This window comes from Brassica oleracea, chromosome C9 (assembly GCF_000695525.1).
Source record: "Brassica oleracea var. oleracea cultivar TO1000 chromosome C9, BOL, whole genome shotgun sequence".
NCBI classification, from domain to species: Eukaryota; Viridiplantae; Streptophyta; class Magnoliopsida; order Brassicales; family Brassicaceae; genus Brassica; species Brassica oleracea.
In genome coordinates this window covers 3056984-3079411 of record NC_027756.1, presented here as the reverse complement: position 1 = coordinate 3079411, position 22428 = coordinate 3056984, and the positions used below count along the sequence as shown (strand labels likewise).

At 37.9% G+C, this 22428-nt stretch overlaps 6 protein-coding genes and 1 long non-coding RNA gene across 7 annotated transcripts; 3 read left to right on the top strand and 4 right to left on the bottom strand.

Moving 5' to 3' along the window:
- Positions 1-381: 381 nt before the first annotated feature.
- Positions 382-3379, bottom strand: LOC106315596 (cyclin-H1-1). The gene is made up of 13 exons (XM_013753369.1): positions 3112-3379; positions 2675-2725; positions 2535-2613; positions 2296-2408; positions 2123-2196; positions 1837-1957; positions 1680-1748; positions 1551-1592; positions 1404-1481; positions 1126-1184; positions 952-1036; positions 777-868; positions 382-683 (listed from the first exon to the last, which is right to left on the bottom strand). The coding sequence occupies exons 1-13, from the start codon at positions 3169-3171 to the stop codon at positions 602-604; spliced, it is 1005 nt and encodes a 334-aa protein (XP_013608823.1). The 5' UTR covers positions 3172-3379; the 3' UTR covers positions 382-601.
- Positions 3380-3843: 464 nt separating this feature from the next.
- On the bottom strand, positions 3844-6135 carry LOC106313765. Its single transcript, XM_013751672.1, has 9 exons — positions 5825-6135; positions 5218-5305; positions 5024-5137; positions 4864-4946; positions 4681-4795; positions 4494-4585; positions 4352-4417; positions 4167-4260; positions 3844-4087 (listed from the first exon to the last, which is right to left on the bottom strand). Exons 1-9 carry the CDS (start codon positions 6079-6081, stop codon positions 3983-3985), a joined length of 1014 nt encoding a protein of 337 aa, XP_013607126.1. The 5' UTR covers positions 6082-6135; the 3' UTR covers positions 3844-3982.
- A 326-nt stretch (positions 6136-6461) lies between these two features.
- On the top strand, positions 6462-10250 carry LOC106313466 (carboxy-terminal kinesin 2-like). The gene is made up of 12 exons (XM_013751271.1): positions 6462-6600; positions 6712-6795; positions 6961-7070; positions 7177-7276; positions 7354-7617; positions 7745-8024; positions 8133-8294; positions 8376-8591; positions 8690-8727; positions 8826-8989; positions 9101-9214; positions 9291-10250. The coding sequence occupies exons 1-12, from the start codon at positions 6594-6596 to the stop codon at positions 10080-10082; spliced, it is 2331 nt and encodes a 776-aa protein (XP_013606725.1). The 5' UTR covers positions 6462-6593; the 3' UTR covers positions 10083-10250.
- Positions 10251-10999: 749 nt separating this feature from the next.
- On the bottom strand, positions 11000-15007 carry LOC106312962 (mitochondrial Rho GTPase 1-like). The gene is made up of 15 exons (XM_013750673.1): positions 14873-15007; positions 14440-14643; positions 14101-14233; positions 13853-14002; positions 13594-13770; positions 13252-13506; positions 13060-13128; positions 12926-12981; positions 12756-12837; positions 12429-12640; positions 12282-12351; positions 11927-12039; positions 11668-11818; positions 11397-11583; positions 11000-11295 (listed from the first exon to the last, which is right to left on the bottom strand). The coding sequence occupies exons 2-15, from the start codon at positions 14634-14636 to the stop codon at positions 11222-11224; spliced, it is 1926 nt and encodes a 641-aa protein (XP_013606127.1). The 5' UTR covers positions 14637-14643; positions 14873-15007; the 3' UTR covers positions 11000-11221.
- Positions 15008-16775: 1768 nt separating this feature from the next.
- On the top strand, positions 16776-18442 carry LOC106313434 (peroxisomal adenine nucleotide carrier 2-like). Its single transcript, XM_013751236.1, has 5 exons — positions 16776-16997; positions 17231-17462; positions 17527-17673; positions 17770-17927; positions 17996-18442. The coding sequence occupies exons 1-5, from the start codon at positions 16855-16857 to the stop codon at positions 18276-18278; spliced, it is 963 nt and encodes a 320-aa protein (XP_013606690.1). The 5' UTR covers positions 16776-16854; the 3' UTR covers positions 18279-18442.
- A 208-nt stretch (positions 18443-18650) lies between these two features.
- LOC106317033 (serine--tRNA ligase-like) lies at positions 18651-21079 on the bottom strand. The gene is made up of 10 exons (XM_013754897.1): positions 21051-21079; positions 20821-20970; positions 20668-20738; positions 20416-20577; positions 19964-20078; positions 19696-19889; positions 19464-19594; positions 19186-19369; positions 18905-19084; positions 18651-18818 (listed from the first exon to the last, which is right to left on the bottom strand). Exons 2-10 carry the CDS (start codon positions 20951-20953, stop codon positions 18651-18653), a joined length of 1338 nt encoding a protein of 445 aa, XP_013610351.1. The 5' UTR covers positions 20954-20970; positions 21051-21079.
- Positions 18758-19264, top strand: LOC106317034. Its single transcript, XR_001265038.1, has 3 exons — positions 18758-18876; positions 18948-19069; positions 19175-19264. It is a non-coding gene; the product is annotated as an uncharacterized LOC106317034 (long non-coding RNA).
- Positions 21080-22428: the final 1349 nt, after the last annotated feature.

Here is a 22428-nt window from a genome sequence, read left to right as displayed (position 1 = left end):
AAAAAAAAAAAAATGTTAATGGCATTTTCGTAGATAAAATGCAGGTGTGGGGTTAAAATCTCAAAAAAAAAGAGTCAAAAGAAAAGGTTAGTTTTCTGTTTGACTCCAAGTTTTGAGTCACTTTTGCAAAAAGCCCTTAAATTATATATATTTAATTTATACTATCTATAAATCCAATTGATCATCTATTGTTTAAATCCAATTATTGATAGCCCAATAAAAATTTCTGGTAGACCCAAATTTTAAATGATAAGATTAGAGATTAAATGTAACATGACTTTATAGGAATAAATCTGTTAGCTCAATTTTTAAAAAATCACACATGAATCAAATTGTGACTTCTGTTTTAATATATAAGATATATATATTCTAACAGTAACATAAGGTAACACACAATTCAACTTTGGTCAACTCTACAACCACAACAAAACATTCTAAAAAGAGTTATAGACTTTTTCAGTTTGTTAAGTCTTGGCTGAAATAAAATAAATTTCAAATTCACAATCCAAATTCCATAAATGTTAGTGTACTAATACTGTTGCAGGACAGAACAACAGGGGAAGAAACTCTCAAGAGGATTGCTAAATGGCAAACGAGAAAATCAACTGGTCGGTGGCCCGTTTGGTGCATCATTGGAGCTCCTATGCGACTTGTGCTTCGATCTCTTCTCTCGTTTCTTGCTCCTGAGAAAATATAGAAAATAAGCAAAAAAAAAGCTATGAGAGATATGAAGAACTATGTCCCAGACAAGATTTTAGCAGGAAGGTTAAGTGTACTCGTCATGTGAAGAACTATGTCCCAGACAAGATTTTAGCTTCCGGTTGATATGCTTCATGTCCTTTTCACTTGGGTACTTATAGTTCTTTACCTGCAAAAAACAGAAAGAATATGCATTTTAGAAATGAAACTTTCATGGTTTATGTGGATATCTTTTGAAAAGTTAGTACATACCAAAGATTCGATGCCATCAAGTAACTTTGAGAGGTCTGAAGTCGTGTGCTCAGAGTTCGGTTGAGAAAGAATGTTCTCTAGGTACCTGCACTACATTCAGTTTAGTTAAGAAACTCCAACCAGTAAAAAGCTTTTCATACAGCGAAAACAGAAGCCAAAAGAGATTAAAATAACCTATCAAAGTCAACAACTCCAAGAAACCCATTTGCAATACGCAAAGCAGCCAACGCCAACTGAGAAAACAATACATCAAATTTGTGATTGCTTCTTCTGTTATATATAAAGCAAAAGTGAAAAGAAAAATCATGAAAGAAAAGAAAACATGGTGAGTCTATTTTAATATCGCAAAGCATGGGTTTAACCAGATTCTTTTAATGGGGTTTAAGTGATTATCTTCAACCTAATTAAAAAACAAAAACAAAAGGACAGGGAGAAACAAAAGAAACTATCACCTGACCAGGAGAAAAGAGGAGCGGAGCATCTGTGAGCATAACTTTATCAGCTTCTGCTGTTGCTGCTTTGAGCAAACTCTGCAAAGTAAATGAGAATGTTATTATGCCAGTAGTAAGGCCACTAAGTAATTATGAAGAGAGATCTACCTGCAGTTTTTGGATCTCATCGTCTCTAGCTTGAAGAAACTCCTGGAGGAGGATGAAAAGATAAATGTCACTTTTGGAGACAACGTGAAGTTAACAAGGATGAAAAAGATTTAGAGAGCCAAGAGTTACCTCCATGTTACTGACAAAGCCTTCCATTGCACGATAAGGTGCAAAAACAATCAGATCAAACTCCAAACTCTGCAAATAAAAGAATATAATATGAACAGAAAAAACAAAGAGAGAGAAAAGGACATCAGGGAAGTTGCTAAAGATAATTAAATCATGCCTGAAGAACAGCCATCTCATACTTGAGGATGACGTGGTGATCTTGTTTAATCCCCTTCCCTATCTCCTCAGCAGATACATGATTCTCCTCTATTTTACATGCTGCATACACGCACGTTAGCCTGTTCAATGAAAGGTATCAGTTAGTCCAAGTTACACATTTTCAAAATGGGATAATTAACTGCCTAATGAAAGCCATTCAAAATGCATTTTCAAAACATGTTTTTGTCATGGGAAAGCAAATTGGTAAAGCCTGTGTGCATTTTTAAGATTTAAAAGAGCCTTACATTATCTCTTTTGGGTGATGTTGCATAACAGACCATTGCAGATAAAACCTTTTGAAGTACTGGAGGGCTGTTGCCTGCAAAAAGATTAGAAGGAAAAAAAAAAAAGAATCCAGCTAGTTTTATTTTTGACTTCATCATAATGAACTTTCATCTTGGAAGAAGAGCAAATGCACCTGAATCTTGTGAGGAAACTCAAAGGCACTGCAGACTTCTTGGACTTTGGCCTCATAAAAAGCTCTCATGAAACGTTCTTCATCAACACTCAATGGTTTAAGCTTCTTATCAGCTAAGAGAGAGAGTAAATCAGCAAAAAAGGAAGATAACAATTCATTTAAAATTCTGACCAACAAAACCATAATGATGAAAATATTGGACGAACTATGGTCAAATAAATAAATAAATAAAAACTTACCGTGATCTCGTGCGTCACCTTTATCAGAAGGATAAGTTAGTGATCCACTGGCATCTACTTCAACTTGGGTTGTTCCACACTATGGATTAGAAGTAGTTAGAATCTAGCAATGGAGTTACTAATGTTCTATATCAACAAACCTTCTCCAGAAATTGCACTGCCCTGTGGTTAGCAGCTTTATATCTCTCTGCCTACAACAACACACACATAAGTAAGCAAGCTAAAAGTTAGTTAGAAAAGCTAGCACTAAGTAAGCGCCTCTAATTCTAGAATTAATCTCACTCTCTAATTGCATCAAACAAAGCCATCAAAAATGCCGTTCCTTTCTATATACATAAAACATGTCTGAGAAAAAGCAAACAAAATTAAAAATGAAATGAACAAATGAACGAATCCATCTAGTTTATAAATGCTCATAAACACCAAACACAAACAACAGAGAAAAGTGAGCACAGATGAAGGTAGTCTCTGTGACGCAATCAAAAAGACAATAAAGATGAAAACTTTATAAAGCTCACGAAACAGAGAGACCATAAAAGCAATAGCAGAACAGGAGATGAAAAGGGAAGTAAGATACCAGTTTATGGGGAGTGAAAACCCACTTGGCCCGTTGAGTTGATGTCTGAAAATCCGCCATTACTGGAGCGACTCAACAGTTTCCAAAGATTCGAAATTGAAAAAATCTGACTAAGTTAAAGTGTCTCCCTTTATAAAAAAAAAAACCAAAACAGAGAAAAGTATCTCTCTTTAATCAAACAGTGTGTGTTTTCGTCAGTTTTGAACAGCTGCGACGGAGATCGCCGATCAAATTCACGCACACTGACGACGGCGATTATCCGTCTCAGTTTCAGTTTTTTTTTGTATAATTATTTTAAAACAATTTATTTAAAGGGTTTAGATAGCGTTGGGCCTGTTGGGCTTTCAGAGTTTGATTATGTGATCTTAAAGCCCAATAAAACATGAACAACCTTCCTTTTACTTTCTCATGTATTATGTGAACCCTTGGCTAACATTTATACTCATAAAGTGGAAAAAATGGAAGGAGAGTGCAAGCGAGGCACATGTCGGATCGAAACCTAATGATTGTTTTGGCTTAAGCAGAGTTGCTATCATTAAACCACAGTACTATATCAGAAGCAACAACCTGAATCTTCAACCCAAACATGCAGACTGTTTATGTTGCTCATGTTCCCATCTATGTTCTCTACTGCACAACTCAGAAGGTGAACTAAATTCTCCAGCACCAGGCAAACGCAACGATCTCCATGAGGTTGTCATCATATCGCTATGTAACAGTAGAGAGGTTCACTGACGCACAGAAGAAGTATGTACTCTATTTTTTTTTTTATCATGTAATAGCATACAAAGATATACATCATACCCTTCTGTTACATTCATAATACACTAGTGAAGTGAACAGTACTACTCTGTGAGAGAAGAAATCATCTTCACATAGCTTTCATGAACCTGTTAATGGATGAGAATATTCCAGCAGCTTGAGTCAATAAAGACGGTTCTTCATCTGGTTTCTCTTCCACGTTCCCATATATAATCTGCACAAAATCAGCTATGCATTCAATTCCTTTCAGTGCAAGTAAGAATGTGACAACTCAAATCTAGTATTCAACTAACCTCAAGATCCTCAGCATCAGGTCGACCAATGAGTTCTTTGGCGAGTAGATACCGGCCAGGTCTGTCTTTATTGTCATAGAACACTTTCCATTTACTATAAATGAAGTCAGGACAACAAGTGATCATTAAATAGCATCTACGTAGAACTTAACCAGATAAGATAAATCAAGTCTTAGTCTTCTTACCCAGGATAACATCTGAAAACAGCACCAGCAGCTAGAGGTCTCATGGAGTAAACCGTAGTAAAAGAGCTACAAGAGTTAAACCGTGTTAAAATAAAAAAACATTCTCAACTCTCATTAAGGATCTTTTAACCTTTTATTTTACCTCAGGAAGTAACGCCTTAGCTTTCTAACGTTAAACCCAACCCCAACTTCCTCGCTTATAAGACGAGGGTTCCACATAACGAGAGGCCTTGGCTTGAAAGAGAACAAAGAAAAATGTCTTGTTGATGTTAGAACAAAAAGGTTCTTGGTGTAAAAGTTTAAACTAAGATTTGATAGAGTTTAGTTACCGGGTCATCTGCAAGCCCTTTTGCAATCTTCTCAACGTATTCAAGCATTTGGTAATCAGGAACAACCATGACAATGATCTCATCTTCTTTCTCCACTGGTTTACGGTCACTTAAGCTGCATCACAAACATGGAACATGACTAAAAGGAAGTAAAAGAAATATCAAGATAAAGCAAAAAGTTACCTAGCGAATCCAAAAGCTGCATCCTTCCACTTATATTTTAGCAACGCAGCAGCTCCAGCATCTGGAAACACAGCTTTAACTCTCTGACAAACAACATTCCAAAAAGAACTATGAGCTAAGACTGCATGTAAAAGAAGTTTCATAAAACTGTTTAACTCACCTCACAACCAGTTTCTTCGATGAGTGTCTCCAAGAAAACTCGAGAAAGCTCCCAGAGTTCAGCTTGCGCACCTTCATCGTCTAAGAACTGCAGCTGGGGAATTAAAAGCTCCACCTGCGAGATTCAAGAGTCGAGACTCGGGGAGGAAAACTAGTGAATGATGATTATAGATTTAAAAATTCACTAGCTCTTACGATAGCTCTTGTTCCTCCCGAGTTCACAAACGAGGCACTTGCTTCACCTGATTGCCTAACAGCTCCCACCAAATCATTAGGCAAACAGCTGAAAGATAATAACAAATCTATTAAGTAAAGTATTATATCCTCTGAAAGTACGGAACTAGAGATCTACATACTTTTCTAGTCATTCACTTGCAAAAAGACATCATTTTCAAACCATATGTTCCCTTGTTATTCCAATAGACACACAAAAACATTACAGAATCTAAGGAAAGCGACCAACTTTGAATTGAACTCGATGCTTTGCCTTCACAGAAACAGAAGAAGACACAATACCCATAACATTTTCAAACCATACGTTCCCATAGACACGCAGAAACATTTAAGAAACAGAGCAAAGTTACAAACTTTGACTCGAACTCGACGCGTTTCCTTCACAAAAAACACAAGAAGACACAATACCCATAGCATTTTCAAACCATGTGTTCTCTTGTTGTTCCAATAGACACACAAAAGCATTAAAGAAACAGAGGAAAGTGACAAACTTTGAATACTTGATGCTTTGCCTTCACAAAAACAGAGAAAGACTCAAGTTTTATAACATAAGAGTGTGTTGCTGAACCTATCATCTTCTTCTTCTTCTTCTGGTGGGTCTTCAGCTTCTAATGGTACTTCCTGTGAAGCAGAAGCTGACGTGGTCTGTTCAAGAGGAGAATCACCCTGAAACTTCTCGAATTTGGCACATGTTCTTAGCTTCGAAACGGGAGAAGCAGAGACGACGCCGCAAGAGAGAGAAGGCGGGAAAAACTGAGTGGTGGTGGAGAACGAGGAGCTGGTTAGATAGCCATGGAAACAGCTTGGTACTAAAGAGAAAGCCATGACCAGAGGTTCTGGCAATCCTGATATCGAAATCCAATCAAATTGAAGTACAACAACACAGGGGGGCGTCTATGTAAATTAGCATATATGAGATCTTTATGTAAAATAACTAGAAGTACAGGAGTTTGTTATTAAATAGTAAACACTCCTATCCTTTTTTTTTTCTGTTCGAAACCCTCTAGGCGAATCAGAGGTTTTAGAAGTTAAACGGGCTTTGCGATCCGTATCTGGATACTTTTCGGCAACAAGTAAACGTATCTGACCCGATAACCCGTATCCGGATCCGTATTCTGACGCTCCTCTTGATGAATGAATAGAAGAAGATAATATATAGAGACGTTACAAAGCTCCTCAAATCTAACGGCTCTTATTCTTCTAAATTCAAATTCCCCCTTTGACCTACCTACACTCCTCGCTCTCTCTCTCTCTCTCTCTCTCGTCTCAATCTCTTTCACTCGATTCTCTCTTTTGCTCTCGATCTTGTTTCTTTGGGTTCGTCACGCAAATCCGCCATGGAAGGTACGATACTCGTTTCTTGATTGATCTGTGCTGTTCGATCCGTTTTTCTCGATGAGAAACGAAAACCGATTCGCTGATTTTTTTTTTTTTTTTTTTTGCAATTTCTCGCAGATCAACATTCACAAATCTGCTACGACGGTGTCTCGCCGTGTGAATCGAAGGGATACTCTGCTGACAATCACGATCCCGATGCTGGTAAGGGTTTTCTCGTCGTGGATTTTGAATATTTAGTAAAGAAATCATTAAAATCGATTGCTTAATCAACTCATTGATCGTTGTCTCTGTATTGAATGTGATTCTCCGTGTCTCCTTGCTGAGGAATACTAATGTGTGGTTGTATGACTGATTTGGCTGGAACAGTGGAAGAAAGTGAGGATACTGTTACAAGTGGGAGCCGAGAAGTTTCTCCAGCAGGTGGACCAACGCTTCCAATTCTGCAGAAGATTGTTGATTTGAGTAGCAAAATCAAGGTACCCCCTTTCAATTGACAACATTACTACACTTCCTTATGAGTTGCAGTAGAAAAGAGAGTAATTTTGTTGTTTTTTGTTAACCCTTTTCAACTTCGTTTCATAGATCTTGAAGGAGGAACATGCGTTGGTATCCAACCAAGTAAAAGAAATCAAGAATTGTTCTTTCGTTGAACCTGAAATGTCAAAGGCTCTCCAGCTCTTGAGTCAGTACCTTTAAATTTTCTTTTATTGCTTTGATTTTAGATTTGTAACTGGTGTAAGTTAACGTGTTCCATGGCAGATACTGAGCTTGAAACTCTGAAAAGGCAGTACTTGGAAGAGTCGTCAGAGAGGAAGCGGTTATACAATGAAAATATAGAACTCAAGGGAAATATCAGGGTCTTTTGCAGATGCAGGCCTCTTAACCAAGCTGAAGTAGGAAATGGCTGTGCTTCTGTAGTTGAGTTTGATGCCTCCCATGACAACGAGCTTCAAATACTTTCAACCGATTCCTCCAAGAAGCATTTTAAGTTTGACCATGTGTTTAAGCCTGAGGATAGCCAAGGTAAATTGAGGGTTTGCCTGTTTTAAAACTTTGTTTTGGATAAACCTTTGCTCTTTTGAGTACTACACCAATGAGTCTTCTTATCTGACTGTACTGGGTGCTTACAATGTCTTCTTTATATGTGCAGAGACTGTTTTTGCACAGACAAAACCTATAGTTACTTCCGTGCTGGATGGTTACAATGTCTGCATATTTGCCTATGGCCAAACTGGAACTGGAAAGACATTTACCATGGAGGGAACGCCAGAGAATAGAGGAGTGAACTACAGGACATTAGAAGAATTGTTTCGCTCTTCAGAGAGTAGAAGCCGTCTCATGAAGTTTGAGCTATCTGTTAGCATGTTGGAGGTTTACAATGAGAAGATAAGGGACCTCTTGGTTGATAACTCAAACCATCCTCCTAAAAAGTAATTCCTTCATTTTGTTGCTTGATAAATAGAATTATATCGCCTCACTGTTTCTGTTTTTGTTAGAAGCCAAAATAACAGTGTGTTGAATGTGTTGATTTAATGAAGGTTGGAAGTTAAGCAATCAGCAGAAGGAACACAAGAAGTCCCTGGATTAATCGAAGCACAAGTTTTCAACACAGATGAAGTGTGGGATCTGCTCAAGAGAGGATATTCTGTTAGATCTGTGGGATCAACAGCTGCAAACGAGCAAAGCAGCCGCTCTCATTGGTAAGCTAAAGAGAGGTTTGGAGACTAAAATCATGTGAAACAAAACCTTTTTCACACTACTAAAGTTTTCCTTTTGTGCAGCTTGTTGCGAGTGACAGTGAAGGGAGAGAATCTCATCAATGGCCAGAAAACCAGAAGCCATCTTTGGCTGGTGGACTTGGCTGGAAGTGAGCGAGTAGGAAAGGTAGAAACTGAAGGAGAAAGGCTGAAAGAATCTCAGTTTATCAATAAGTCGCTTTCCGCACTCGGTGATGTTATCGCCGCACTTGCATCAAAAACAAGCCACATTCCTTACAGGTTTTCCCCTTACGTCCCCTCTGTCAAGACATTTTGCATTTGAGCTTTACTGATTTCTGTTCTTGACAAACTTTTGTCTCCTTGTTGTGCAACGCCAGAAACTCAAAGCTCACTCATATGCTACAAAACTCTTTGGGTAAGTAAAATTTGTTCTATTTTTCCGTTGTTTACATGAACCATGTAAGACATGTTTTTGATCTTCATGTTGTGTCCATTTCACTGTGACTTATACAGGTGGAGATTGCAAAACATTAATGTTTGTTCAGATTAGCCCGAGTTCTGCTGATCAAGGAGAGACGCTTTGCTCATTAAACTTCGCAAGCAGAGTTCGCGGAATCGAAAGTGGACCTGCCCGGAAACAGACGGACGTGTCTGAACTCCTCAAGCTAAAACAAATGGTAACGTGATTCCTCTGAGCTTCTATTCATCTAAGCTTAAACTTAACTTTAAGCTGACTTTCTTTTGCTGTCTTTTTGTGATAATTTTTTGTTTTTTGTGATAATTAACAGACTGAGAAGCTGAAACAAGAGGAAAAAGAAACGAAGAAGTTGCAGGACAATGTGCAATCACTACAGCTACGCCTCACTGCTAGAGAGCACATATGCAAAGGACTTCAAGATAAGGTAGCTAACGGATCCCATGTGTTGTGATTGTTCTCTTCTTCTAAGTTCTAACATTTAAAACCAAATCATTTTGCAGGTTCGTGATCTGGAATTTCAATTAGCAGAAGAAAGGAAAACCAGAATCAAGCTGGAGACACGAGCTCTAGCCACTGCATCATCAACAACAACATCTAGACAACCGAGAGAGGCACTACCGACGATCACAGAGAAAAAGCCACCTTTGGCTCCAACAAGATCAATGAGAATGCCACTCAGAAGAATCACGAACTTCATGCCCCAACAACCCTCTCAGGGACCTCCTCCTGCCAAGAGATTCTCAGACGCAAATCACGCAACAAGCAAAGAGAATAACAATGGTAACAATAACAGCCTCAGAAGATCATCATCAGTGGACATCAATGCACTAATGAAACCAAGAAGAAGCTCCATCGCATTCAGACCAGCTCCTCCTCCACTAGCCATTGCAACAGGTAATAATAAAACACTCCAGCCGAGAAGGAGAGTCTCTATTGCAACACTGAGACCAGAACCATCATCGTCTTACATGATGAACATGTCCACTCCATCACGCGCTCCTTCTATTTCTTCATTCCGTGGTGGTAACCCGAGGAAGGCGAGATACTCTAATCTCTTCACTCCGGATCGCAATCTGGTGACTCCTAATGCAATGAAAAGCAGCAGCAGATTCAACAAGAGCCCTGTTGTAGGAGGAGGAGGCAGCGCGTGGAAGCCGACCCATCCCACGGTGGTTGCATTGCAGAAGAAGGCTGTGGTGTGGAGTCCGCTTAAGTTCAGGAACAGAAGACCATCTTTCATACCGAGGCGAGCTTCTTCTGCTGCCACCGATTTGGTCCGGAGGGAACAATAGTGGTCTTTTGTTCACTGTCTTTGTGAAAGTGTTTGGTCTATTACATTCAGGCTGTCTGTTAAAATAGGATCTCGGTTGCTTTTTTTTCAAAATTGCTTTCATTCGAAGTGTTAACTACAACTCTATTGAGACCTTTTGTGCTATGGCTATATATATATGTGATGAATTTTAAAATCTCGGCTTCAATACATTTGATACGACCTCTCAAGGTTGATCTCAGGGTTGATATTTCAAGGTTGATCACTTTTTCAGAAACAAAAGATTATACGACCTCTCAAGGTTGATCACTTTTTTCCTCACTTACTTATGGAGAAACGATATACGACATCCTGCATTTCATGAGACCAATGCCAAGAGAAAACTGTCTTAAAACAACCCTCTAATACTCGCAGAAAGCCTCAAAACCGGAAGCTGAAAGCGTCAGCAGCAATATCAGAGTGGCTATATATATATGTGATGAATTTTAAAATCTCGGCTTCAATACATTTGATACAGAGTGCATATTTCAGAAACAAAAGATTATATGACCTCTCAAGGTTGATCACTTTTTTCCTCACTTACTTATGGAGAAACGATATACGACATCCTGCATTTCATGAGACCAATGCCAAGAGAAAACTGTCTTAAAACAACCCTCTAATACTCGCAGAAAGCCTCAAAACCGGAAGCTGAAAGCGTCAGCAGCAATATCAGAGTGGGAAGGAACAAAGAGAAGCAGAACAGACTGAAACAAATGAGAACAGAAGCAGATTCTCTGCCAGAGGTCGTTATCGGATCATTTTCAAGGTCGTTTCTCCACAGAAAATAGCGGAAAAGGGTGTGGAGAATGAAAATAGTAGTAATAGTTAATATGGAGAACAGAGCAAATAAAGACAAGATCCCACAAGAAGGAGATGAGAAAACTTTTGTTATTGAAGAAACTCAAACACAATCTCTATTGTTGTGACTATATGTTCTTTCTTTTTTTTGTTCCCTAAATGTTTGTGTTCCTACAGATCAACTATTACTTCAAAACCCAGTTCCATTAATCCTCTAAAAAACAGTACTCTCTGGTTGTTAAAACTTGGGAATGTTAAACAAACTCAGAACAAGAGATTAGCTATCTTCTTCAAACATTGAGTTCTTCATTCTCAATCTTCTCAGGCAGAAGCGCTCTTTCTTGCGGCATACACGCGGTATGCAGCCAGCCCAACGACCACAGCAGCAGCTCCAACTGTTATACCAATTGTAAAAGAAAATTTCACCAAACATGAGTTTGTTTGCTTGTGAGAAAATTTGTGTCAAAGACTAAAGACTCGATGGAAGAAAACATACTTGAAACAGACAAAAGAGATCGGTTGATTAGCCTGTTGTAATGTTTGCGGCTCTTTCCTGCTTCGGTCTCTGGAATACTCAGATGAGGATGTTGCGCTGCAGTAACGATTTTGCAGAATAGGTTGTTGAAATCCCCCAACTTCGAGCTGATGGATACAGGAGGCTCTATTCCCATTTCTTGTGTCACCTGCATAAATAAATATGTAAGGTGCTTTAAATGTGATCCGAGCTATCTGCATTGACTCAGAGATCAATCAATAATAACCCTTACCCTGGTGGAATCTTGTATGGAAATTTGGGATGATACAATATCGTCTTTCGCTGAAACCATAAGGCAGGGAACCTCATATCCAGTGGCCTGGCCGTGATTTGCAACTTCTACAAGCAACTCACTCGCTCTCTTCCAAGACGACTCATCAGAACTGCATGAAACAAGAAAAAAAAAAAACCATCAAACAGCAAACACAGAACCTCCTCAAGGTAAGTCAGACATTTACAACCAATGAGCGCATTTGTTACACAAAAACTACCTGTCATAAACGAAGACAGCTATGTCACATGCAGCCAACGACTCCTTCGATGAAAATATCCCTTGAGCTCCATCTGCTGGAATTTCCCTCATCACAAGAGTTTTCTTTGCACTCTACACCAATCGAGATTTGTAATTATCAGATTAATGAGCAAATTACATAAATAAACATAGAGAAAAATAGCCTCAAAAGATGCCACAAAACTCATCAAAGCTATCTAGCTAGTTCCCGTCTCAAAGTCCCCATACTAACACTCAAGCTTCCCATTCTTGTTCAGTATTTTGCACAGCAGACACTGTTTGTGACGACAATACACACAAAAATGAGACAAATTGCAAAAAGTATTCCCACTCGCCTTAGTTTCATCGACCACATTTACTGCATAACGCTCGTCAGTGGTTGATTCCGTGTTATCAGCATATGACCTAGATCATGAAGAGACATAAGTGTAAACCACATGCGAAAGGGTTATACTCTTTTGGAACGAGCTAATATGACAAACCTTCCAAGAAAGTAATTGAGTAATGCAGATTTTCCAGCGCTACTGGGTCCAAAAACAAAGCACTGGACAACTTTTCTTTCACACTGTTTCTTTTTGCGATCTAAAAGCCTTTTCCTAGTAAAACGGATGGCAGACGATGGATCACCCTGGAATCCAATGTAAATCAAATGTTCCACACTCCGAGCAGGTTCTAATAGCGTCATCAGTGACCACTGCGAGGAATAAATTGCATGACATTTTAGTTTGTCAATCAACAAAAATGAAATGAAGAAGAATATGTATTTGCAATTGTGCATGTATACAAAATGTTCCTTAAGTTTTGATTACCATTGACAGGAAAGCGTCAGAAGATAGTCCTCCAAGGGCAGTTTTCTCTGCAGCATCCTCATATGGAGCTTCCTTCCAGGGACTGCATTTCATAATTTGGCGTTTTAATGTAATCCAGATATGATAATCTAAATTACACGAACTTTTCTTTCTGGAGGTGGAGAATGTACCTTTCAGGAGCAGTTGAAAAAAGATCCTCGATCTCTTGGGGTCTCAGATTATTATCCTGCAAAGTGAAATTCATATTGACAACTATAAAAACTGCAACTTAAGCCATTTAGTTAAAACAAAGAAGGAGACTTACCCCATCCGCATCAAACAACATATACTTTCCTTTCAGGAATTCGATTGCTACATCTGGCAGCTCAACACTCTACAGAAACAAAGAACACAACCATTAGCTGCAGAATGCCGAGGAAGGCAAGTTAACTGTAACCCAGCAATGTAACTTGGGAGCAGTAGTGAAGCTACAGTTTATTCAGTTTATGCAATTTACCTGATCAGGTGCTCTTTTGAATAGTGAAGGTGGAAGCAATTCATCAGCGAGTCTTATATCATTGTTATACCCGAACTTCCTAAGCACAGTCCATGTTGTCTCAAGCCTCCCTTTCTCAATGAAAAGTGCATGTAGAAACAGGAACCCAGTCAATGTCAGTCCTACTTCATTCACACCTTCTGGCAACTTTTCTTGCACAACCCTCTTAACACCATCGACTTCAGAAGGCTGCAGTGGCGCATGGAAGCACTTGACCTATTTGAGACAAGTATTAGGTGCGTCATTGGGAAAAGAGAATTGTAACTTCTTCTTTAAAGAAAAAGTCTGAAGAGGAAACAAAACCTGAAATGCATTTAACTCAGCCTCGCTTAGTGCACCATCTTTATCATGGTCACAGAGTATAAAGATGCGCTTCAAGGCCCTTACACACCGTGGCTTCAATGTCTGGGTTTCTTGATCAAACAGAGGTGCTGTTGGGTGAATGACAGTTTTTTGTGCATAATAGAAAACTTCTTGTGCCTACAGGAAATGTTTTTCTTTCATGTTTGAGCTAAGACATATAATAAAAATCCCGAAGAGGAATAAGAGAAGTCATGATAACCTGGAGTTGCTTCAGGGCAGAACACTCGATACAAGTCTCAATCTCCCGAAACTGGTGCATTATAGGTGCCATCACTTCTTCGAGGACGACCGGGCTGTTGTCGTCTCTGACGTCAAGCTTACAGCCTGCTACTATTATAGGAACTTTTACCTGTTCAAAAAAAAAAAAAAAGGGTCACAAGCCAATCTTAATAAGGTAACAACAAATCTTTTATACACCTGCTACAACAGTAAGATTGAAAATCAAACCTCTAACAGACGAAGCTCTGGAAGCCACCTGAGACTCAAACCTTCGAGAGTCTCAGGTCGGTCACAGTCATATGTCAAAACCACTGCATCTGCGAGCTTCAACTCCTCCGCAACCATGCCCTTATCTTCCGGCCTGAAACCAAGATAAGAAATATCAAAACATACTTATAGCACATCAACAAACCTGTCCAGGTATGAATACAACCTATGCCCTTCTTTTCAAACAGTAACTAATACTAATAGTATTCTTTCAAGTCATAAGGTCACTTTCCTCTCCCATCACCCAAAGCCACATTCTTTATCCTATCTCCAGAAGCAAATATAAAGAGAGATGAACACCTTGAGGAAGTGTCAACAAGGGTGACGGGTATACCATCAGGGAAGAACTGAAAAGGCAGCTTGGTGTCAGGCAAAACAGGAGGGGCATTGGGAGGGAAAGAATCAGTGGCTGCAGCGACAATCAAGCTGGACTTTCCAGTGCCCTTGTCACCAATCACAACGATCCGAACAGAGTTATTAGGTGACGCCGCCGCCATCTGGAAACTGCAACGAACACCAAAATTCAATCCCACAATACACGAATGAACCTAATTCTTACTGACTCTACAGAGAAAAAGGAACGATCTTTGCGTGTCCGAGACGAAAAAAACTGAAACTTTGCAACTGGGTTTAAAGAATCGAGGAAGACTGTGAGGAACAAGGCGAGTTTTCAGCAAGCATGCATGATAGAGAAAAGAAAGATTAGATAGAGAAACAAGAAGCAAGCGCTGACCTTAAACTGGAGGATGAGATTGAGAGAGAGACGCTCGAGGTTTGAAAACCCCTTGGAAGAAGATAAACCCTAGAGTTTATTAGGAGAGGAGTCGCAACGAAAGAGGAGGAGGAGATAAAGCTCTTAAAGGCTTGCTTTTCTTCGCTTCTATTATAGTGGCGTTTCCGTAAATACACCTTTTAATATCCTTTATCACCACGCAAAAGTAATTTTTTTTTAATATATTTTTCAAAAGTAATTTTTCCAGATTTGCAAATTATGTTGTTTTCTATGTATATGAAATGCAATTTCTCTTTTTATTTTGAGACTCAAAAGTAAAGTTTTAAAATTTATTTAAGTAATTAAGTATTTTTTTTTAAGTATTTAATGAAAGTGTTTGTTTTACAATTCACTTTTTTTTTTGAGGAAAAAAGCTTACAAATTACTTGGAGCATTTTCAACTTCACTCTAGAATTTACTGCAAAATGTAATGGATTATGCAGTAAATTTTGCAGTTGAGTTAGAGATGTTTTTATGTGCATGTCTTTTTAAAAGATATGTGAATTCCTATGGCTAAAATATCTATGTCTTCAGTTAAGTGTCAATTAAGGGTTTTCACAAATATTATTTTTTCGTTTTTATTTAACTATGAAACTTTACAACTTTTACATTAACCAAAAGTAAAATAAAAAAAATTGAAATTTTATTTTAAAATTATGAAAATATATTTATTTGTAGTGAAATATTTGTTACATTAAGGGTAGTACTGGCGCGAGATCATCTCATTAAATTTCGTATAAAGGTTTAGCTCATCTATGAATCAGTCGAGCGGAAAAAAGAAAGAAAAGGGCCATGGATTTACCGACTGAGGCTCTTTTCAAGTTTGCCTACGTATCTACCGCACTTGGTCAGGATCAAGTCATCACTTTAGAACGAAGAAGACAATGCGTACATAGAATATAAAGCTGTTGTTTGCAAGCTCTTTCTTTAATCTGCCCTTCCTGTTAAGGAGTGACGGAGCTCTCCTAAGCATGAGCAAAGAAAGGTAAACTTGTTTTGAACAAAATTCCATAGAAGGTGCAGATGAATAAGTGGTATTAGAGGAGGGAACAACCATAGTTGATGCATCGAATGCCAGTGCAATAAGATTTGATGAAGGCGGGATAACATCACTTGCCTTCAAGCTATGATAGAAAAAATAAGAATTAGTTTGTATGATTATGTAGAATAGTGAATGTACCATGTGATACATCTTCGTTCTGGAAAAAAAAACACCATAACAGAACCGAAATACTCGGAACCGGAACCAGACCAAAATCTTCTAATACCCGAACGATTCCTATATTTCTATATCCGAAATAACCAAATAAATACCCGAATATATAAAAATATTAATTATATATACATATAATATAACTATATATATATATATATATATTTTTTTAATTTAAATATCTGTTAAAAGTATCCAAAATAGTTGAGGATAACTAAATTATTATAAAGTATCCGAACTACCCGTAAGTATATGAAACTATCGAGATAGTTTTATCTGAAATATCCAAAGTAATCCAAAATATCCAAATTTTTTATCTAAATCATCTTAATTATTTGATATTTTACCCTAAATAATCGATATTTTATTTGAACCGAACTATCCGAACTTCCCGAACCCAAACCGGAACCAAATGAGAATCAAATTTTTTTTTTCCGGGTATTTTCTGATTCCTAGTTTTACTATCCGAACCAAACCGAAAATAAGTCAAGTAGTAAATAGATCCTCTAACTCTCTATCCGAACTATCCGAAATCCGAAATATCCAAACCGAACCGAACTCCGAAAGGACTGTTCGGAAAATAAGCCAAGTAGTAAATAGATCCCTTATCGTTAGATTTTTCTCATTTTAAAATATATATCTCATATAACCCATACCTTCTTCCTCATCTCTCCATCATCTCTTCCACGCTTATCCTCTCTCTTTGCGGTGCTAATAGATAGGTGAGAAGATGGGCGTTGATTTGGAATCTATCTCGGAGGCCACCTCCGGAGCTATAGGATCCCTTCTGAGCACAACCATCTTATACCCTCTCGACACCTGCAAATCCAAGTACCAAGCCGAGATCAGTGTCCCCGGTAACCACAAATACAGGTTAAAACGCCACGATCATCTCAAAAATTCGCAATTGCATGCCTGTTTATCTATATCGATCTGGATCGTAACATTGACTTGGGTTAGTTTATATAACGTAATTATCCCATAAAGTTCGATTCTTTTTTCATGGCTTCTCACTGAGAGCTCAAAAGCCTCAAGCTAATGAGCTTAAAGCAGTATCCCATAAAGTTCGATTCTTTGATTCTAAAGCTGTTAACCTTTTTGTACAGACGCATATCAGATGTCTTTTGGGAAGCCATTTCTTCAGGGAACGTTCTCTCGTTGTATCAAGGCCTAGGGACTAAGAACGTGCAGTCCTTTGTTTCCTCGTTCATCTACTTTTATAGCTACAGCTACTTCAAGAGGTTGCATAGTGAGAGGATTGGTTCTAAGTCGATTGGCACAACGGCTAACCTCCTCATCGCTGCTGCTTCTGCTGCTTTTACTAATATATTGACCCAAGTAACGTTTTTTTTTTAGCAGGGACTTGTCTTCTCTACGTTCTCTATACTAACCCTCCTCATAGCCTCTTGATACAGCTTCGTCGAGGATGCAAACAAGCGAGTTTGGGAATGCAAAAGGGTTTTGGAAGACGTTAACCGAGGGTACTTGGGGAGATGCTTATGATGGCATGGGGATTACTCTTTTACTCACCCCTAATCCTGCTATTCAGGTTAACCATCTTCCACTTCTATATTTACAGTTTTTTTTTTTTTTTTTAATTTTGGTTAGTGTTTTTTAGCTGAGAGATTAAGGTTTTATTTTGTAGTATACAGTGTTTGATCAGCTGAAACAGAACCTCGTTGAGAAAAGAAAGGCAAAAGCCAACAAAGACTCTTCCCCTGTAGTCATCTCTTCCTTCATGGCCTTCTTGTTGGGTGCCATCTCTAAATCTGCTGCTACCGTCATCACTTATCCACTAATCAGGTATTATTATAGCTTCTAGTGATCCAGACTCTTTTGGTGGATATTGATCTATGTACATTCATGGTTAGATGCAAGGTGATGATTCAAGCAGCAGATGACACAAAGGATAATGAAGCGAAGAAGCCACGAGAAAGAATCAAGAAAACGATTCCAGGGGTCATCTATGCTATATGGGAAAAAGAAGGGGTCTTGGGGTTCTTCAAAGGCTTGCAGGCTCAGATCTTAAAGACAGTTCTGAGCTCTGCGTTGCTACTGATGATCAAGGAGAAAATCACAGCAACCACATGGTTTCTCATTCTAGCCATAAGAAAAACTCTGTTTGTCACAAAAGGTAGGTTGAAAAGCTCATAAAGATTGCCCCTTCCGCAAGCCTCCCAAGGCCACTCTGGTTTGGCAGTATGTTACTGAAAAACTTTCGAACATGCAAGTGTTGTAGTCTTTCTCATTTCAAGAAACAATTGATTTTTGAGCAAGTATCTGACAAAAGCTTTCCTATTGTTAGTTATGTTTGTGTGTTTTCACTTGTAATAAAAGTAAGAATCTCTGCTTAGAATCATGGGATTCTGATAAAAGCATGTCCTATGATTTAGATATTATAGATAAAAGGGTCTGGTAACATAAAAGCTAATCCCAAAAAAAAATTCCACAGGATTAAATAAACCACATAATATATACTGTCAACTAAGCTTTGGACTTTTTGCTCTTGGTGTTTGCAACTACAGGCTAAGTCCTGAAGGGCAAATACGTCACTCCGTCCATAAACGGGAGCAAAACCTCAGGGACCTCCACACGATCCTCTCGCTGGTAGTTCTCGAGAATGCAGCAAATGGTCCTCTCTGTCGCGGTAAGAGTCGAATTCAGCATATGCACATACTTCGTCTCCTCATTGCTCTGCATTAAACCCTCATATAAGAAGTTACACAAGATCAAATATCTTTGCTAATGAAAGGTAAAGAACTGATGAGAGAGAGAGTTACCTTTTTCCGACCGTATCTAATCTCAAGTCTTCTAGCTTGGTAGTCTGTACAGTTGGAACACGACACAAGCTCTCTGTAAGTACCAGACGCAGGAAACCAACCTTCCAAATCATATTTTTTCGCAGCTGCATCGTTCAATGCTCCAGACACAATCTCCACCACTCGGTATGGGAGTTTTAGCTGCACGAGTAGTAATTAATCATCATACAATCGGCTAACTTAAGAATTTTTTTTTTTTTTTGAAACATGCTTTATTAACTTTAAAAAAAGATGGAAATTACCGCTTGGTAAAACTCTTCAGAGTTCTTCATCATCTCCTCAAGCATCTCCCACGATTTGTTCTCGTCAGGACTGGTGACGCAAAACTGTTCAATTTTCTCAAACTGATGAACACGGAAAAGGCCAAGTTGGTCTCTTCCATGGGAACCAGCTTCTGTCCTAAAGCAGGTCGAGTAACCAGCATATCTAGGACCCCAAAGAAAACGTATGATATATGTCAATATATCTTTTTTATAATACATAAAAGAAAAAGCTGCGGTTATATCTTTACTATGTTTACTTTATGGGAAGCTCTGGGGTAGGGATCCATTCATCCATATGGTACGCACAAAGAGGTTGCTCAGCAGTTGCAATCAGGTATTTGCCATCTCCTTCACCAGTGACGTCTTTGTCTTTTCCTTTACCAGTTACCTGTTAAAACAAAGACCTCTAAACTCAGAATGCAAAGCTCAATACAAGACTATAACAACATAATAAAATGTTTTTCTTTAATTTTGGTAACGTTCAAAGACCTTGTAAAGTTGTTCATCAAACTCTGACAACTGTGCGGACTTGGCCATGACCTCCTTCCTCATAATAAAAGGAGGTTGCAATGCGGTGTATCCTCGCTTTCTCAAATGGGCTAGCCCAAAGCTGATAAGAGCTTGGTTAAGTAGCACACCGTCTCCTCTCAGGAAGTACCCTCTTCCTCCAGCAATTTTAGCACCTGAGTTCCAAACACACAATCTTTATCAAAAACCCAACACATAAGGTGACCAAACCAATGCTACTACTACTAACCTCTCTTATTATTTGCAATGAAGGTCTTCTCAACGAGATCCACATGGTTCAACACCTTCTGACCAGGCGCAAAAACCGGCTTCTCACCGCAATCTTTTATCACAGGATTATCTGCCTGCAGAATAAGAAAACACCACCACATACTTAGATCCATGCTGGACTGTGCAAAGTACTCATGTATAAGAAACATGAACTAGTCAATGATCCAAAAAGTAGTACCAAACCCGAACCAAAACTAGTCAAATATCCTAACGGATCCAAAATCTTAATGCCCGAAGAACCCAAACACAATATTTCGGAATCATGATTATATATTTGAATATATTAGTTATTTTTAGATCAAATATATAAAAAAAATATCTAAAAAATTATCAAAAATAGCTTCAAAGTAAATATCCTAAAATAGCTAAAACTACTCAAAAGATCTAAAACATTAAAAGAAACAAACCTACCTCATCGTTACTAACTGGAACTGAGTCAGGGACGAGATTTCCAACTTTCACCAACTTTTCTTTGAGCTTAGCATAAGCATCACCAACTTCCTTTTCCTTATCAGCAGCGTCTTGTTTGTTCTTCTCCGCTTGCTGAATCACCTCACTTGCATCACCACCAGACTACACACAAAAGAAACAAAGCCTCAGTGAAATCATTCGGATCAAGAAACAAAGATTAGTGTAACTTATCAGAATCATATAACAACTAACAATCTTGAGCTTGGCGACTTGCTTGTTCAGCTTGTTGAACTCCGATCGTAAACCCTCTACTTCAAATTGACCTAAAACACGCCAGAAACGTGGTTAGCAAGCAACCTCAAGGAGAGAAAAACGATCCTCTGAGTAAAGGGATGAGATACTTACGCTGACGCCATTCCTTGTCGAGGTTGATGACCTCATCGACGAGATCAACGCTGGCGAATCTCCGGCGTTGTGATTCACGGATGATCTCTGGATCTTTACCCTTCTCTTCTCTAAATAGATTTATATCCAACATGGTTCGTGCTCTTCTCTCTGTAAAATGAAAGCAGATCAGAAGAAGAAACAAAACGTATCGTCAAAATTTGAAAGAGCACAGAGAAGCGATAACGTACCTACAACTGCGAAGAACGAAGAAGATGAAACTCTGATTAGGGTTTTTGGTGTTTTTGCAAACGGGCCTTTTTTAAATAGTGTTGATAAACCGCCATCCCCAAAACATTCTGATTATTTATATAAATATGTTAAACATTTTTATATTTAAAACATGTAATTTAACAAAAACGAATTTCATTTTAGGTGGAATTATTTAATCATGTATTTTAATAGAATTTAAATCTAAACACAATCAACTGTTATTTGAATGATGATTATAAATTGTATTTTAAAATCTAGTGTTATTCATTCAATGAATGATTTAAATCATAGTTTTTAAAATATAGTATTATTCAATTTTCAAGGATTTTAAAATTCTTTACACTTTAGATGGATTTCAAATCATTTCTTATGGAGTCTCATGAATAAATGAAAGAATTCAAAATTCAATGCATTTTGCATATAAAATCCTTCAATTTGAAATATCATAAATTTTTAAATTTTGGTAGATTACAAAACATTAATAATTGACTTTAAATCACTAATTGAATAACACCCATATATAATAAATAAAAAGAAGTTTTTTTAGAAAGGTAATTTAATATAAATATAAATTATTATATTTAAAGTATGTAATTTAATAAAAACGAATTTATCTCTTTTTTTGGTTCATTCAAACCTCACAAAAGCAGAAAAAATAGGTTACAAAAGCATCCACAACTTAAAAGATAATGCGACAAAAACACACGAGAAAGATAATAGGGAAATCTGTTTTTTAGAGCAAAAAAATGGTAACTATGTCCCTTTAGACTAAATTATACTACTTTATGTCCTATTAGACTATTTTTTTCCAAAATGGCAGTAATGCCCTTAAAATTGTAATTTTTTTAAAAAAATATATATTGAGTTCGACAAGGGGGATCGATCGATCCCACTTTTCAAGTTATAGTGGATCGATCGATCCCGATCATTATTCAGAACAAAAAAAAACGCGAAATATATAATGATCGACCTGGTCCATTTCACTCGATCAGCGAAGGTCGATTTACACAGATCGACCGATCTGTAAGAATAGATCAATCGATCCCGTGCCGAGGAAAGAATCCCAAATCGATTTTTTTGGTTTTGTATGATTATATCCGGATTGATTCCCACTTGATTTGAACCGACCAAGCATGATTTCAACTCTTTAAACTCGATTTCTCTGGGATGAAAGTCAATTTTCTCAAATATTTGAATTTCTAAAAATAGGAATTTGAATTTCTAAAATAGGACACGCCTCTTCAAGAATGTTCCATCGACAACAACCAGTAGCACCCCTTTGAATTTGAATTTCTAAAAATAGGATATTTTTCTCTGGGATGAAAGTGAATATTCTCAAATCGATTTGTCGCTTTT